The sequence below is a fragment of the Myxocyprinus asiaticus genome, chromosome 48 (assembly GCF_019703515.2).
Source record: "Myxocyprinus asiaticus isolate MX2 ecotype Aquarium Trade chromosome 48, UBuf_Myxa_2, whole genome shotgun sequence".
Lineage (NCBI taxonomy): Eukaryota > Metazoa > Chordata > Actinopteri > Cypriniformes > Catostomidae > Myxocyprinus > Myxocyprinus asiaticus.
This window is the reverse complement of record NC_059391.1, coordinates 2,405,490-2,423,642: the sequence shown is the minus strand read 5'-3', so window position 1 is coordinate 2,423,642 and position 18,153 is coordinate 2,405,490. Positions and strand designations below refer to the sequence as shown.

The following is an 18,153-nucleotide window of genomic DNA, read 5'->3' as shown; positions in this document are numbered from 1 at the left end:
GTTCAATTGTGATGATTATTTGAGTTAGCACTTTCACTGACCCTTGATTGTATATGTATGTACCCTATAGTTCTTATGAACCATGTTGAATGTGCATTACTTTATCCTATAGACTAGCAGTCATATGCGGCTTTGTGTCTGATGATATGAACAGCTCAAATCTTCACATTTAAATCAAACTTCAGTGTCTCTGGATCATGCAGTGGTGACAGTAGATCTGACTCAAACTCATGGAGGCGTGCTGACTTGCCGGTTATGTGAGAAGGATATAGCTGCAGGTAGAGGGACGGGACAGGAGCTCCAAACCGCTGGCAAAGATATACCCAACCTAACCCATTGTCTAACCGTGTGTGGAAGTGTTGCCTCCTTTTGGATCTGGAGTAACCCACCCTCTTGGAGATTCCACCCCCATTTGGAGTCCTCTGGGCTGCAGCTGTACTATTCTGAGCTGTCTGAGTTATAGTGTGAAATATATCTACTGGAACTCTGTGTGAGCTCTTCATATTGCCTTGCATTTTGTTTTTTAAAGAAAAAGTTGTACAATATACTTGCTGTGACACCTCTTACCACTGTCTGCAACAGCTCTGTCAATTCTTGTGAAGCGGAAACAGTTTCACACCAAATGACTAAGTAAAAAGTAATAACTTCTGATATTTGGTCTGGGCCAATAAAACAAAAAGTCAGGAAATGGAAGTGTTGCAATGTTCATGTTTACCAGTAGAGAGAACCATTTCCTCAGAAACACAACTGCTGACAGTCATTGCTTAAATAAAGACTGCATGTTTAAATGGATTACCTGTTTTCCATTTTCTACTATATACTACAAAACTACAACCTCTTTAGAGATGAAAAGTCTGTGTTTGCCTTTTAAAGACTGTAAAGAGTTTTTGGTTTATAGAGTTTTGACTAATTTGCTAGCATAGGCTACTCTGAAAAGTGGACAAAACTGTTAGCAGACAATGCTAAACATTTAAAATGTCCATTCTTTCTGTTCTGGGAAAATTAACCAGAGTAACTAATGATATCATGTTGCTCACGATATTGTCTAATCAGATGATCTCAAAAATGAGAATGTCATGCCACCAACAGGCAATAACAAGTAACTAATTATGCTATGTCAGGGTGTCTTCATTTGTGTGATTGCTTTTTTGTTTACTTTGATCTCTCACAAGAATAAATGCATTAATTTTAAAAGCATCTTCATTGCTTTTGTCCAAAAATAGTTACAAATGTATATATTTGTCATCAACATGTCCCCTCCCAACTTCCCGACTCTATATAAATATTATGAAATATTATGTTTGTTAGCCCATTTCATGGGGTCTTTTTTTCAAATGGGTTTCCCGAACACTCTCAGTTTGTCATTGGTTAGCAAACGGTTCCACAGCAAATGGATGGACAGAAAAAAAGATTTTTATAAGGACATCATACATTAAAATACACCATATATAATGTTTATATATATATATATATATATATATATATATATATATATATATATATACACTATATTGCCAAAAGTATTCGCTCACCCATCCAAATAATTGAATTCAGGTGTTCCAATCACTTCCATGGCCACAGGTGTATAAAATGAAGCACCTAGGCATGCAGACTGCTTCTACAAACATTTGTGAAAGAATGGGCCACTCTCAGGAGCTCAGTGAATTCCAGCGTGGTACTGTGATAGGATGCCACCTGTGCAACAAGTCCAGTCGTGAAATTTCCTCGCTACTAAATATTCCACAGTCAACTGTCAGTGGTATTATAACAAAGTGGAAGCGATTGGGAATGACAGCAACTCAGCCACGAAGTGGTAGGCTACGTAAAATGACAGAGCGGGGTCAGCGGATGCTGAGGTGCATAGTGCGCAGAGGTCGCCAACTTTCTGCAGAGTCAATCGCTACAGACCTCCAAAGTTCATATGGCCTTCAGATTAGCTCAAGAACAGTGCGTAGAGAGCTTCATGGAATGGGTTTCCATGGCCGAGCAGCTGCATCCAAGCCATACATCACCAAATGCAATGCAAAGCGTCGGATGCAGTGGTGTAAAGCACGCCGCCACTGGACTCTAGAGCAGTGGAGACGCGTTCTCTGGAGTGACGAATCACGCTTCTCCATCTGGCAATCTGATGGACGAGTCTGGGTTTGGCAGTTGCCAGGAGAACGGTACTTGTCTGACTGCATTGTGCCAACTGTGAAGTTTGGTGGAGGGGGGATTATGGTGTGGGGTTGTATTTCAGGATCTGGGCTTGGCCCCTTAGTTCCAGTGAAAGGAATCCTGAATGCTTCAGCATACCAAGAGATTTTGGACAATTCCATGCTCCCAACTTTGTGGGAACAGTTTGGGGATGGCCCCTTCCTGTTCCAACATGACTGCGCACCAGTGCACAAAGCAAGGTCCATAAAGACATGGATGAGCGAGTTTGGTGTGGAAGAACTTGACTGGCCTGCACAGAGTCCTGACCTCAACCCGATAGAGCACCTTTGGGATGAATTAGAGCGGAGACTGCGAGCCAGGCCTTCTCGTCCAACATCAGTGTCTGACCTCACAAATGTGCTTCTGGAAGAATGGTCAAAAATTCCCATAAACACACTCCTAAACCTTGTGGAAAGCCTTCCCTGAAGAGTTGAAGCTGTTATAGCTGCAAAGGGTGGGCCGACGTCATATTAAACCTTATGGATTAAGAATGGGATGTCACTTAAGTTCATATGCGTCTAAAGGCAGATGAGCGAATACTTTTGGCAATATAGTGTATATATAGTCATCATTAATATTGTTAGTATATGAACCAGTGAAAGGAATACCAACCAGAGTAGAAATGAATACTTTAATTTATCCAGCAATTTCATGTCGTCTAATCAAGATTAAATGCATAAAAGGTTATTAAGCAATTTATACTTAATCCTCAGGTAAACAAAAAATAAAATAATATGAAAGAACACAAAAAGAGGGAAACAAAAATCACCACAACTGACAATCAGGTGCATTCTCAGGATAGAAGCGATCATGAACATTTTTGAAGAGCTGAGATGAAGAAAATATATACAATAAAAAAAACCTTGTGTCTGGATTCCAGTTCCAGACTTATTTTGGTGTTCCCCAGTATCAAAGGCTACGTTCACACAGCAGCAGAATATGGTTGTCAGTTTTGTTTTATTGGTAAATTTGGTTATGTTCACACACAGATAAACCAGCGTGTCACCCTTATATAACCGCATTTTGCGAGTGAGTTCGGTAAACCTGCTCTGCTCAAATAGTTGTGCCAAATCATACAGCACTTGCAGTAGCTTGTCTCGTGTGTTGTGGTTTTTCTTGTCGGATTCTCGTAACTCAGAGACAGAGTTTTAAGCAGTGTGTCATCCGAAGGTTTTACATCGTCACAGTAGCGTAGCTACTTTTAGTTAAATACTCTCCCAACACTGTTACTATAATTATTTATTTATTTATTTTTATATATTTTCAACTATTGTGTATATAGAAAGGGGGCTTGATTTTTTCATACAGACAGTATTTCAGTTGCTCCTGTACACCATTGCATGAATAGAACAATTTGAGAGGTCCCCCCCCCCCCATTTGTAAATACTGACTGTGTGAATGTAGCCTATACTGTACATGTATAGCCCTGTCTCAGAGTCCTAGCGGTCCTCCTCTGAGTTTCCAAGTGTGCACTTTGACACGTGAGCTAACTGGTAGTAGTCCGCACCAGTGCAGGATCTGCAAATGGTCGCATGAGGCAGTAAAGACCAAAAAGAAACCACCTAAACGAAACATGAGCATTCTGCATTCTTGTGAACTTAACAGATGAGCAAGAGTGAAGGTCCACAAGGTCAGCGAATGCACATCAAGTGCACCAATTTGGAATGAGCCCTTATTTTGTCAAACTAGCTGATCAACACTCGTATTTTGTTATGGATTGTTTTTCTCTTTTATACACTTATTACTTCTAGAAGCCAATGAATTCCATGTGTACCTGTTAATGAGCTGTGCTTTAAAGTGAAGTTTCAAGTTAAAGCCATTGTTTTTGGCCATTGAAGTCTCTTAATCACTTCTTGCTTCTGTAGTGGGCCGCCACCACCAGATAATTGTCAGGTGTGAGGTCTTTGATGCTTGGAGATTTCCTTGAGACGGGTGAGATGTTGCCTTCCACACGCGAGATCTGGAGCATGCGACACGGGTCGTGCTTCAGCAGGTAGCTCTCGAACGTCTCCCAGCCTCCGCCAACACGCACCATCACATGCTTATTATGCAGCATCTAGAGAGACAAAACGAGATCTCAGGCTTAACAGATACACTTTACATCATGCATGGGTTGACTAGTGACTATCCACCTTGAATGCAGAATTGTCCTCCGATTCATACTAAAGTCTGTTTTTCATTTTCCATTCTCCTATGTTTTCAATCGCATCGGCAGTATGTTCTAAGCGGAAAATGTGATGTTTAGCATATTACATTTTTTAAAATTGTCAAAAATGATGTGTTGATACATTACAAAGTCGCAATGACGAAACGTATCAGGAATGAGGACCCAGATGCAGGAATGACTAAAAAAATAAAATAATAGATTTTATTAAACAACTGAAAACAGAACATGTAAAACAAAAATCTCAAAGTGGAGAGAAAACTAAATCAAAACATAAACTAGATAAGGAAAATAACTAGGACCGACAGGGAACAGGAACATGACAGGAATAAGAACAGACTGATTACTAAATAAACTCACAAAATGATTTGACAAATACAAGAGGGAAGAGGGCACAATATAAAGGCAAGACACATGAGGAACAGGTGAAGGCACTTAACATAACAAGGACTAAATGAGGGAGAGTGACAAGGTAACGAGGAGGCAGGGACAGAGAAGCACATGGCTAACAATAATTACACATACACATGACAAACACACACAAACAGAAAACAGTCAGGAACCAGAGAGCAGACAGATCAGGATCATGACGGAACTGGACAAACTTGTCAATGGCCACAGAGAGCAGGACAGGCTCAACAACAGCCTTAGGGAATTGGACGGACTCGTCGACGGCCACATGGAACAGGACGGGCTCGTCAACGACCAAAGGGAACTGGACAGACTCGATGACCACAGGGAACTGGACGGGCACGTCAATGACCACAGGGAACAGGATGGCTCATTGATGGCCATAGGGAAGAGGACGGACTTGTTGATGGCCACAGGGAATTGGACAGGCTCGTCGACAGCCCCAGGGAACTGGACGGACTCGTTGACAGTCACAGGGAACAGGATGGGTTTGTCGACAGCCTCAGGGAACTGGACAGACTTGATGACCAAAGGGAACTGGACAAGCTTGTCAACAACCACAGGGAACAAGACAGGCTCATCGTCAGCCTCAGGGAACTGGACAGACACAATGACATCAGGGAACTGGACAAGGTCGTCAATGGCCTCAGGGAACAGGACAGGCTTGTCAACTGCCTCAGGGAACTTGACAGACTCAGTGACCACAGGGAACTGGACAAACTCGTCAATGGCCACAGGGAACAGGACAGGCTCATCAATGGCCTCAGGGAAATCGATGGCCACCATGGTCGAAAGTGCTGGCAGTGACTGGAGAACGGCCTCCGTGGCCGTAAGTGTTGGCAGCGACTGGGGATCAGGCACCTTACTTGGTTTCCTTCTCCTCCTCCTCAGGACTGTCAGAAACACTGCAGTAGGAATGGAAGCCACCTCCTGGCAGTCAGCCACGGGAATAGCTGCCACCTCCTGGTGGTCAGCAGCGAACTCCTTCACCTCCTGGTGGTCAACAGCAGGCCCCTCCACCTCCTGGCAGTCAGCCGCGTCTGTTGCTGGTGAGCGAGTATCTAGTAGGAAGGAAGTCCTCCGAGGCACAGGCTGAGATAAACTCATCCCGTTTTAAGGCAAACTTGATTGTAGCAGAAAGACTTGCCCCTTCACTCATCTATGGGACACAAGACCTGATGTGCTCATGCAGACCAGCCCTAAAGAATTGCATAAGGCTGGCCTGATCGTGACCCAGACCCAAGGATAGCACTAAAATCTCCAACGATTACCCCCTCACTGACTTGTCCTCCTGCCGGAGTCTGAAGAGTTTCCTGGCCTGCTTGGCTCTGTGTCATGTGGGAAGTAATGAACAAAAAGAAACCTTTTTCCTGAATGCAGAATTGTCCTCCGATTCATACTGAAGTCTGTTTTTCATTTTCCGTTCTCCTATGTTTTCAATTGCATCGGCAGTACGTTCTAAGCGGAAAATGTGATGTTTAGCATATTAATTTTTTTTAAATTGTCAAAAATTATGTCGATACTTTACAAAGTCACAATGACGAAACAGGACCCAGATGCAGGAATGAGTAAAAAAATAAAATATATTTTATTAAACAACTGAAAACAGAACAGGTAACACAAAACTCTCATGGGGGGGAGAAAACAAAATCAAAACATAAACTAGAGTAAGGAAAATAATTAGGACCGACCAGGAACAGGAACAAGCCAGGAACAAGAACAGACTTAATTCTAACAAAACAATCTGACAAATACAAGAGGGAAGATGGCACAATAGGGAGGTAAGGCATATGAGGAACAGGTGAAAGCAATTAACATAACAAGGACTAAACGAGGGAAAGTGGCAAGGGTAACGAGGAGGCAAGGACAAGGAAGCACATGGCTAACAGAAACACGGACAGAGCCAATTACACATATACATGACAAACATGCACAAACAGAAAACAGTCAGGGTCCGGAGGGCAGACAGACATCATGACAGTAGGTAGATGACATGAAGCAATGTCCTAAGGTTAGTTGCATTGATAACTACTTTACATTTAGATTTAGTCATTAAGCAGATGCTTTTATCCAAAGCAACTTACAAATGAGACACACAACAAGCAATTTGTTATACAAAGTTTAACAACATCTGCAGTATAAGACACAGTGGCTGGAATAGTTAAGATACTAGCACAAAAGAAAGAGACAGGCAAGGTTTTGTTTTACATGAATTGCAGGTTAAGTGCAGTAGTAAGTGCAGTTAATGTGGGTTGGTTAATTGCTCCCAGAACAGATGTGTTTTCAACTGGTTCTTGAATGTTGAGAAGGTAACAGGAGATCGTGTGGAGGTTGAAAATTCATTCCACCACAGAGGAGCAGAGATAGTGAACGATAGTGAAATAGACTTTGAGCCTCTTTGTGATGAGACCACTAGGCGTCACTCATTCATAGACCGCAGAGAGAGAGTTGGAGGACAGACCTGAAGAAGTGATTTGAAGTAAGAGGGTGCGGTTCCATTGGCTGTCCTGAAAGCCAGAGTCAGAGCCTTGAATTTGATGTGATTAAATTTTAACCCCTTCACAACCAACGGTACGGAAAGTACCGTTAAATGTATTCCTTATTGGAAGTGCTTGTGACTTCTAAGGGGGGTAATTTCAACAACAGCCTACAGGTGGCTGTACCAAAATATCCATATATCTGGTATCCCATCCATTATAAAAGGGTGTGGGCTCACCTGCTGAATGTTAGAACAATAAGCGCTCTAGACAGAGAAGACTTTGGAAGAGATGGACGCCACATAGTGTTTGTGATGACCAACCTGCTGCAAAGCATATGTTCTGCAAGGACACACCATTTGTCCATGCTCATGAAGAGGCCATGCCTCTAGTTGAATGCGCTTTCACACCAATAGGGCATCTCACGGACTGTGATTCATAAGCAAAGACACTCGCATCAACGATCCAGTGAGAGAACCTTTGCTTGGAGTCGAACATGCCTTTTGTGCATCCTCCATTACAAACAAAGAGCTGATCCAACAGCCTAAACTGGCAGGTGTGCTCCACATACATGTTTAATGCCCGCACAGGGTATAACAAACAAATGCACTGACTGCTCCTCATCCAAATTAAATGGTGGGAGAGAGAAGGCTTGTAGGTGGACCACCTGAGCCCCGAAAAGCATAGATAGAACCTTAGGCACGTAGCCTTTCTGAGTTGATGGTGGCTTTTGAAAGACCCAGCCCAAATACCAGACATGAGTTTTTGACCGACACCCACTTGTTTAACTGAGGCTAGAGCCAATAGGAGCATGGTCTTAGAGAAAGCACATGCAACTCTACAAATTCCATTGGTTCAAACGGGGGGCTTGTGAGCGCCTTCAACACCAGGTTTAAATCCCAAGCTGGAACTGTGGCAGGGTGAGGGGGTTTAGGTGCCTCGCTCCCTAGAGGAAATGAAAAATAGAACATGTCTGCCCATGGAGGAGCCAGCCTCCGGGGCATGATATGCTGACATTATTGCTACCTAAGCATCGATGTGGTGAGATCCGTGTCCAGTCATTCTTGGAGGAACGCGAGGATCTCAGCTATGGAGCAGTACACTGAGTCTTCACCACGTGAAGAGCACCAATTTGTAAACACATGCCACTCAGCACAAGGAGGCGTCTCGTGGACAGCGCTGTAGCTTGCAGAATGGCATTCACCCCAGCAGGGCACATCATTTATGTAAGATACCACTTTCTTGTTGTCCTATCAAATCAGAACGTGGTGGTTCGCTATCTCAGAATGCAAAGCCTTCAAGGCTAAGAGAGAGCTAGTATTTCTAGACGACTGAAGTGCCAGGTGCTGAAGGTTGGTCGCCTGCCACACAGCGCACCTCAGCCTGCACTGAACGCATCCATGATTACCACCTTTTGCCAGAAGACCTGACCGAGCATGATGCTGTTAAAAGGTTGGAGCTGTCCAATGTGCTAGAGCAGCCAGACAGCGACAAGTTATGTCAATGCCTATGCGCCCCTGGCACCAGGTGTGCTGCCAGCGTTGGAGAGGTCTTATGTGAAAGACCTAACAGTGCGATGGCAGATTCTTTTTGCCCAGTTTGACATTGCCATTTGTACAGCCTGGGCCTCAGAGTAGTAAAATGTGCACGCTGCTCAGCTTCAACAGAGCGAGCGCTGTATCAATACACTTGGAGAGTGTGGAGAAACAAGGAAAGGCCTCTGAATTAATAAGCTGTTCCCTCGAATGCGATTCTCAAAAACAGCATGAGACAAGCTGCAACTCGTACATGAAAGTACGTGTGTGTCCTTCAGATGTATTGACGCAAATCAGCCTAAGGGCGGATGTGCAGTAAGATCTGTTTTTGATATACTGTTTTGAATGGGCACTTTGCGAGCGTGCAGTTCAAGCGTCTTGGATCTAAAATGGGCCGAAGCCCGCCATCTCACTCTGTAACAGAAGTCATCGGCTGTAGAACCTTTGTGTGTGCTGCAGTTCGTAACAATCTCTATCGCATTCTCTGCGAGGAGATTGTGAGTTCCTACACACAACATAAATGCATCCCGAGCCGGGACCATAGATGACCGATAACGGGTGTGTCGGCTCGCTCAATAGAGGAGTTAGATTGCTGCTCGCCACTGAGGTGTGGTTATGCACAGAGTGTGTGGGTAAAAGAAGCGTGAAGGACTTCTTCAAGTGCGTGTGCCATGTGCAGTGCAACAAGCACTTTTCTCTTTATGAGAACATCCTTTATTTAAATGCAACACACAGAAGCAACATTCTGTGTAATATCCCAGTCCTGATGAACTACAGCGGGAGGGGGGTTGAAATGAGAATGTCTGTGTGTCTCGTGAAGGCATCATGAGCATTTTCACTTTTTTGTAAGAATCTTTGTGTATCATCCCGGTGAACTCTGGCAGGGATTGAACAATGTGTGAATGTGTGCGTCTCAGTATTTGCGACTAGCACATTTTTATGAAAACATAGTGCACTACCGGTCAAAAGTTTTGAAACACTTGACTGAAATGTTTCTCATGATCTTAAAAATCTTTTGATCTGAAGGCGTATACTTAAATGTTTGAAATTAGTTTTGTAGACAAAAATATAATTGTGCTACCATATTAATTTATTTCATTATAAAACTAAAATGTAATTACAAAAAAAAAAAGTTTTGAAATTGATGACTTGGACCAAATAATAAAGAAAAGCAGCCAATAAGTGCCCAACATAGATGGGAACTCCTTCAATACTGTTTACAAATCATCCCAGGGTGATACCTCAAGAAGTTGGTTGAGAAAATGTCAAGAGTACATGTCTGCAAATTCTAGGCAAAGGGTGACTACTTTGAAGATGCTAAAATATAACACAGTTTTGTTTAGTCACAACATAATTCCCATATTTCCATTTATGTTATTCCATAGTTTTGATGACTTTACTATTATTCTAAATAAAAAAATAAAATAAAAAAATTATAATAAAGAATGAGTAAGTGTTTCAAAACTTTTGACCGGTAGTGTACATGTGAACACAATACACAGAAACAGCCTGCGTGAAGCCTCCTGGTGAACACCAGCAGGGAGGGGAAGCGAACAGCGTGTAAATGTGCATGTGTGTCGAGCATGTGCAGCGCGAGCAGATGCAACAAGCATTTTCTCTATTGTGTGAGAAGATTATTTATGTGAAAATCATCACACAGAAACAACACACATGTAATCTCCCAGCGAACTCCGGCAAGGAGAGGAAGTGTAAATGTGTGCATGTCGAGCATGTGCAGCACGAGCAGACGCAACCAGTGCTTTGTCTGTCATGTGAGAAAATCATCACACAGAAACAACACACATGCAATCTTCCAGCGTACTCCGGCGAGGAGGGGAAGTGAACAGCGTGTTAATGTGTCTGCGTGTTGAGCACATGCAGCGCATGCAGATGCAAACAGCGCTTTCTCTTTTGTGTGATACCACTGTTTATGTGAACACAACACAAAGGAAAACATTTGTCTATCATCCCAGCATACCTGGCGAGGATGAGCAGTGTATGAATGTGGCGTCTCAAAGCAAGCGCATTTCTGTTTCTTGTGAGAACATTCTCTATTTGAACACAACACAAAAACTATTTGATGGATTAGCTGTCTCTGGCGGAGCCGGAGAAGTGGGGGCGGGGTTCTCCGCTGGGTGCTGATCTGAAATAGAGCGGTGAGTCATCATACTGAGTCACCAGTGACTTTTTGTGACCCGCAGCACCATCTTGAGGCAACCACGAAATTTCGTGTCATATCCATGATTCTGTCATGGCATGTATCAGCTTGAGTCGATGGCTGGTTTTGAATCGCGGTCCTCTGACTCTAAGGCCAACACTTAATGAGGCGAGTTAACACGCAAGCCGGATCTCCGGGAAGAATGGCACTGCCCTTTGAGACGCAGTCTTTTGACGGTGGCCGGACTGCAGGACCACTCATCCAGGTGAGATATTTCTGACTCGACTGGAGGGGACCACTGTAAACCGAGCTCCTCAACCACTCGCGAGGGGACCCACATCAGCTCTTACAAGTGGCATGTGCATGCTCCTCACTCTCACTGGGGGCAGGGGCTGCAACATCCTCCATGGACCATTTTCCCATGTCCGAAGCTGCAAAGGACACGGCATCATTATCACTGTCATTCCCACTGAATACAACACCATGCTCATCCATAGAAAACGGAGGTCATCACGTGCGTACTGTACTGGCGGTGATGCTGCATGGGAAGACAAAGGGGCTCGTGGGGCTTGCGCCGGCTTGAGATCCTCCTCGGGTTCTTCCATCACTACCTTGCGTTCGCGCTGTGCTTCCTCATGTGGTCCCTCGAGACTTAACACAGGGGAAGTGGTTGGGAGGATGCAGGAGGTGGAACTGTCCCTCAGAACAAGGGTGACCCTAGAGCAGAGCGTCTTAAGAATCATGTCCTCACAGTGAGGGCAGTCTGTACCCATGAGAGCTGCTTTGGCGTGAGTGCGTCCCAGGAGCAATGTGTCACTCACAGGAACACTTGCGATACGACATCTTTATAAAGACGCGTACACACAAGCGGGTCTTTATATGAGTGTTTTACGTCACTTGGATGGAATATATATATATATATATATATATATATATATATATATATATATACTGTATATATATATATATATATATATATATATACTGTATATATATATATATATATATATATATATATATATATATATATATATATATTCCATCCAAGTGACGTAAAACACTCATATAAAGACCCGCTATATATATATATATATACTGTATATATATATATATATATATATATATATATATATATATATATATATATATATATATATATACACACACACATATATATACTGTATATATTTCAAAGGATACAGCTTCTTCGGGAATGCTGCAGGAAGCGGGTAGATGTCTTGATGAAGGGAAGAACCCGATGCCGGCAGCAAGGCGGAGAAACTCTTTGCCGGAACACCAGAGGGGGTGGGTAAATCTTTCGCTGCAGGCGCTGAGATTCAGGTTAAGAATGCCCTGATGTGTCTGCAGGGAAATCCTGTCTGCTGGAAGGTGTCCGTCAACGGTGAAGAGAGGGCTGTTCAGATGAGAAGATTGTCGCAGTCAAGACGAGACGATGTCGGTCTTGAAGGAAGAAAATTCTGAATAATTGGTGATTGAGCGCCCGCTTATATAGGAAAAATGCGCGCCTAAAAGGGCGTGGCTCAGACTGCATTGCCAATCATAAGATTGCCATTATGATACAAGGGCTTCAATTAGGTAATTGGAGAAGGAATTCCCCAAAGCGTTTCACTGCAATGTCAAGTGAACTGAATCGATATTGAACTGTGGATATAGCAAACAAAGAACAAGAGACAATAACAAATATGTGAATGACAATGCTTTAAGCTACAGTACATGAGCCAGATTTCACACATTGTGTTCCAGTATGTCAGAATGCAAAAAATATGTATTGCATTCTCAGCGTTGCATGAATTGGCACTATAGCAAGTATATACGTTAACAGTTTTCTTCTATGTCAAAAGAAAAGATCGCCAAACTCTTCATTGTCGCCAAAGATTTGCTGCAGGATCAACACTACTGGTGAAGAGCTGCAAACTTCTGGCAAACACTTGCTGTGAATAACAAGCTCATTTGCATGTTAAAATAATGAGTGGCGAATGTGCGGCAACCCTAATGTTTTGTTAGGGTATAGTTAAATTTTTTAGAATTTTTGTTTTTTTATGTGGCTCATTAAATGCATCGCAGCAGTTTCTTGGTGAAATGAACACTAGAGACACTACAACAACGACTGTTATTCACTTTCACTCAAATGACGATTAAAACTGCAGATTATCAGTTAACACTTTTTGCCTTGTTCCTCACAAAATGCTATTTAAACACTTTTACTGAAGAGCATGCAAATCAACACGTGAAACAAATGTGTCATAGAAGCGCCACAAAATTATGTGGTTGCTTCAGTAAGTGTTTTTTTTATCCCACATTTGCTTTTCTGACACAGATCAGTTAGGTTTAGATTACGATCAAAGGACATATTTCAAATCAGCAGTAAAATCTGACAACACTGGTATCATAAATTGTGCTTCTTTACCTCAGATTACACTAAAAAACAAAATTTTCTCAGCTTGTATAGCTAATGCGCATGAGTGTGTCGAGTTGATTGACAGGCAATGTCTGTATCTTCCTTTTTATATCCGTTGACCGCTGTTGGGCGTTCCAATTTTTTCCATTCATTTTAATAGAAGTGGCCCATCTCTGGTAAATAATATCTGGTAATATTTTGCAAAAATGTCGTCACAGTCATGTAATTTTCATGAGATCGGGCAATTTAGCAATAATCAGCATCAGCTGATAACCTTGGTCAATTAACATAAATGTCAAGGCAGAAACTTTGCAAGTAACTGAGCACAAAATAGCTTTGCATGCTCAATTTTATACAGGTTGCATTTTTCAGCATTGCCGCAATGCCATAACAGACATAACTGTAAAATGTCTGCTTCTATGGTCAGTTTTCACTTTCAGGTCAACTACTGTCATGGCGGAGTGTAACTGCTTCTACGATGGACTGATAAGACAGTCAGTGTTGTCAATCAGGATGATTGGAACCAAAGTTTTAGCTACGTTGTGTATCGTAGAGTCTGACATAAAGTTTCAAAATGTGCCATGAATTTGACTGAAGACTGACAAGCAACAAGGGAATAGGACCATAAACTCATTGAGTTTGCACTCGGCTTTAGTTAACATTAGTTAAAACTGCCAACATGTTTATAGCTTGCCACCTGAATAATAACACATTCAGTTTAATGGCACAATCATTTGAAGGAAACTATCACCTTGAGTATTGAGGTTTGTTACCACCACTACAAAGCAAAATCTTGTGTTAAGAATGTACAACTGGGCTGCATGCTTGCAATGCGTTGGTCAAGCATTTGTGCCTGTGCACTAGCGTAGAGGTTCTGGCCTAATCTTGGCATTCAGAAGAACTTGTGAAAAACTTATTTGGTGGAAAAACCTTTGCCATCAAACTCTTTTAACACTTTTAGTGTTAAATTTACACCCTTTTATTGGTTTTCTGCCACCTGCGGTTTCCATTGTGGAACTCCCTCTGGGCAAAGTGCAGTGTCAGTTGCTGTACTGAGCCTGTGTGACGTAGAGGCAATATTTCTTGTAAATTATTTTCTCGGATGCTCACATTCCCCAGAGGTCTTTAGTCCAGGCACCCACTGCTTGTCATGGCTTCTATTATTATCTTATTATCTCAGATTATCAGATCTGGACAGCTCCAAAGCAGACAAATAGGACCCACTGCTTTACTTTTACTCTTAAATGATCTGAAAATACTGTCATCATTTACTCATTGCTTTATTTATTCATTGCTTATTTGCTCATAGTTTTGTTTGCTGTGGGACACAAAGAGAGTTTTAAAATGTCTGAGATGCAGGTCGAAATCTGAGAAGAGCACCATAAAAATGGCCATAAAAAAAATAATATATGCTATTTGTGCTCTGTGATCGCTTTGTGTGAGGAACAGATCCAGCTTTAAGTGTTTCAGCAACAATCAGCGCTCCCATCCTCTGTCACAGTCCAATCCGAAGCTCATTTAAACATTCAAAATTGTGCCTCAACAAGCGTTACAACCGGTTACGACAGCTGTGACATCAGTGATGTCAAATGCTGTTGGCTCTCACGTGTCATGTGACCGATTGCCACAATCTCAAGTTTAGATGTATAGACCTTATGCTGCATTCCTGACAATTCGGAACTCTGGATTTTCCACTTCCGACTTGAAAATAATGACTGGAACACCGCTTGAAGCTGGACATCTGATTTGTGAACTTGATGAACCCCAACTTCAGCGAGTAGCTTCATTTCACGTCATTTCCAAGATGGTGCGACCTCCGAGCATAAACCGGAGACAGGTTTTGTGAAGCTTAAAAACAAACTTTTAAGTATTTTTACTGCAGGAAATGTCTGTATATGCAATATACAATAAATGTACAAGAGAATGTTGAGAAGAATTGTTTGTGTATCAATCAATGCCTACTTTTTACCTAATTTGCTCACGGATAATCATGATGGCGCCACGGATGGCTGCCTCAGTGTGGAGCTCCTCAGTTCTTTTGTTGTTTTTGTTTGTTTGTCCTGTGTTTAGTAATCTTTTTCCAGTCAGTTTTAACAGAGACGAACTGCTGAACATTCGACAGCATGTACCAGACAATCTTTTCCCGGTTTTCGAATATTCAGGCGTTTTGATAGACATTTTAGTTGGAGGCGCAACTCTGCTGTTCGAGAGACGCAGGTGAGGGAGACGAGCCGGTGCAATGGTCAAACTCTGTCGGCACGGATTTCAAACAGCGCTGCCGAGTATTCACTTAGCGAATCTCCGTTCTCTTTCTAACAAAACGGACGAACTACATCTCCTCACCCACACAAACAAGGACTTTTCAACCTCTGCTGCCTTGTGCTTCACAGAAACCTGGCTGAGTGAAGCCATTCCGGATAGCATGTTACATCTTCCAAGCTTCCAGCTGTTCAGAGCGGTTCGCATTGCGGCATTAACGGGGAAAACGAGAGGTGGTGGAACATGCTTTTATATCAATGAATGTTGGTGTACAGATGTAACAACGTTAAAAAGGATGTGCTGTCCTAATTTGGAAGCACTCTTTATTAACTGTAAGCCTTTCTACTCACCGTGGGAGTTTTCCTCGTTTATTCTGATGAGTGTGTATATCGCACCAAATGCATGTTTGTACACAGCGCTGCAACAGCTGGCTGGTCAAATCACAGACATGGAACAACAATACCCAGACTCAGTTATTATTATTCTTGGGGATTTTAACAAAGCAAATCTCACACGTGAACTGCCCAAATACAAACAGCACATCACATGCCCCACCAGAGACAGGAACATACTGGATCATTGTTACACAACAATAAAGGATGCATATCGCTCTGTCCCAACAGCAGCTTTGGGACACTCTGATCAATGTCTGGTTCATCTTCTTCCAACCTACAGGCAGAAATTAAAATCAGCCAAGCCAGTAGTAAGGACTGTAAAGAGATGGACCAATGAAGCAGAGCGGGAACTACAAGCCTGCTTTGATTGCAAGGATTGGAGTGTTTTTGAGGCTGCAGCCACAGACCTGGACGAGCTCACAGATACTGTGACATCATATATCAGTTTCTGTGAGGATATGTGCATTCCTACTAGGACTTATTTAAAGTTCAACAGTGACAAACCGTGGTTTACAGCAGAGCTCAGGTAGCTTCATCAGGCCAAAGAGGATGCTTACAGGGGTGGGGATAAAGTCTTGTACAATCAGGCCAGGAACACACTGAACAGGGAAATCAAAGTGGCTAAAAGAAGATACTCTGAGAAGCTGAAAAACAGGTTTTCAGCTAACGACCCTGCAACAGTGTGGAGTGGCATGAAACAACTCACAAATTACAGGACTCCTACCACCAACCCTGTAGGAACCAACAACTGGCTGACAACCTGAATGTGTTCTACTGCAGATTTGAAAGGCCCAATCTCACTCCCCACACAAACTCTGACCTTCACTTCACACAAACACCAACACCTCCTGTAACCCCCCTCCTCCCCCCTCCTGCTACTCAACCTGCACTTAAGATCTGTGAAGATGGTGTGAGCCGCGTCTTTTGGAAACAAAAGACGAGGAAGGCTTCAGGCCCAGATGGCGTCTCACCAGCGTGTCTTCGATCCTGTGCTAACCAGCTGGCCCCCATCTTCACACAGATCTTCAATAGATCACTGGAGCAGTGTGAAGTCCCATGCTGCTTCAAACGCTCAATCATTATTCCTGTCCCAAAGAAACCAAAAATAACAGGACTTAATGACTAAAGACCTGTTGCCCTGATGTCTGTGGTCATGAAATAATTTGAGAGACTGGTGTTGGCCCACGTGAAGAACATCACTGGACCCTTTCTAGATCCCCTTCAATTTGCTTATCGAGCAAACAAGTCTGTGGATGATGCAGTCAACATAGGGTTGCATCATATCCTGCAACATCTGGAGAGACCAGGGACATATGCAAGGATCCTTTTTGTGGACTTCAGTTCAGCTTTCAACACCATCATCCCAGCTATACTCCAGAATAAATTACACTAACTCTCTGTTCCCATGTCTATCTGTCAGTGGATTACCAGCTTTCTGATGGACAGGCTGCAGCTTGTGAGACAGGGGAAACTCACTTCTAGCACCTGTACAATCAGCACTGGTGCCCCCCTGGGATGTGTGCTCTCCCCACTACTCTTCTCCCTCTACACCAATGACTGCATCGCCAAGGACCCCTCTGTCAAGCTCCTGAAGTTTGCAGTTTGCATTTTGCAGAAGGGAGGTTCAACAGCTGGCTGTCTGATGTAGTTAAAACAACCTTGAGCTGAACATGCTCAAAACAGTGGAGATGAATGTGGACTTTAGGAGAAACACCCCAACACTGACCCCCCCCCCCTCACCATTCTAAACAGCACTGTGGCAGCAGTGGAGTCATTCAGGTTCCTGGGCACTACCATCTCACAGGACCTGAAGTGGGAGACCCACATTGACTCCATTGTGAAAAAGGCTCAGCAGAGGTTGTATTTCCTTCGCCAGCTGAGGAAATTCAAACTGCCACAGGCGCTGCTGATACAGTTCTACTCAACAGTCATTGAGTCTGTCCTCTGCACTTCAATAACTGTCTGGTTTGGTTCAGCTATGAAATCAGACATCAGAAGACTACAAAGGACAGTTTGGACTGCTGAGAGGATTATTGGTTGCCCCCTGCCCCCCCTTCAAGGACTATACACTTCTAGAGTGAGGAAAAAGGCTGGAAAAATCACTCTGGACCCCACTCACCCTGCCCACTACCTTTTTGA

General features: G+C 43.0%; 1 protein-coding gene across 1 annotated transcript in view; it reads right to left on the bottom strand.

The window, feature by feature from the left end:
• Positions 1-3,590: 3,590 nt before the first annotated feature.
• LOC127437248 (growth arrest-specific protein 2-like) overlaps positions 3,591-18,153 on the bottom strand; it is a 93,618-nt gene continuing 79,055 nt past the window's right edge. Inside the window, exon 8 of the mRNA XM_051692069.1 lies at positions 3,591-4,252. Within this exon, the coding sequence (XP_051548029.1) occupies positions 4,043-4,252 (210 nt within the window). The 3' untranslated portion in view covers positions 3,591-4,042. The remainder of the gene's footprint in view (positions 4,253-18,153) is intronic.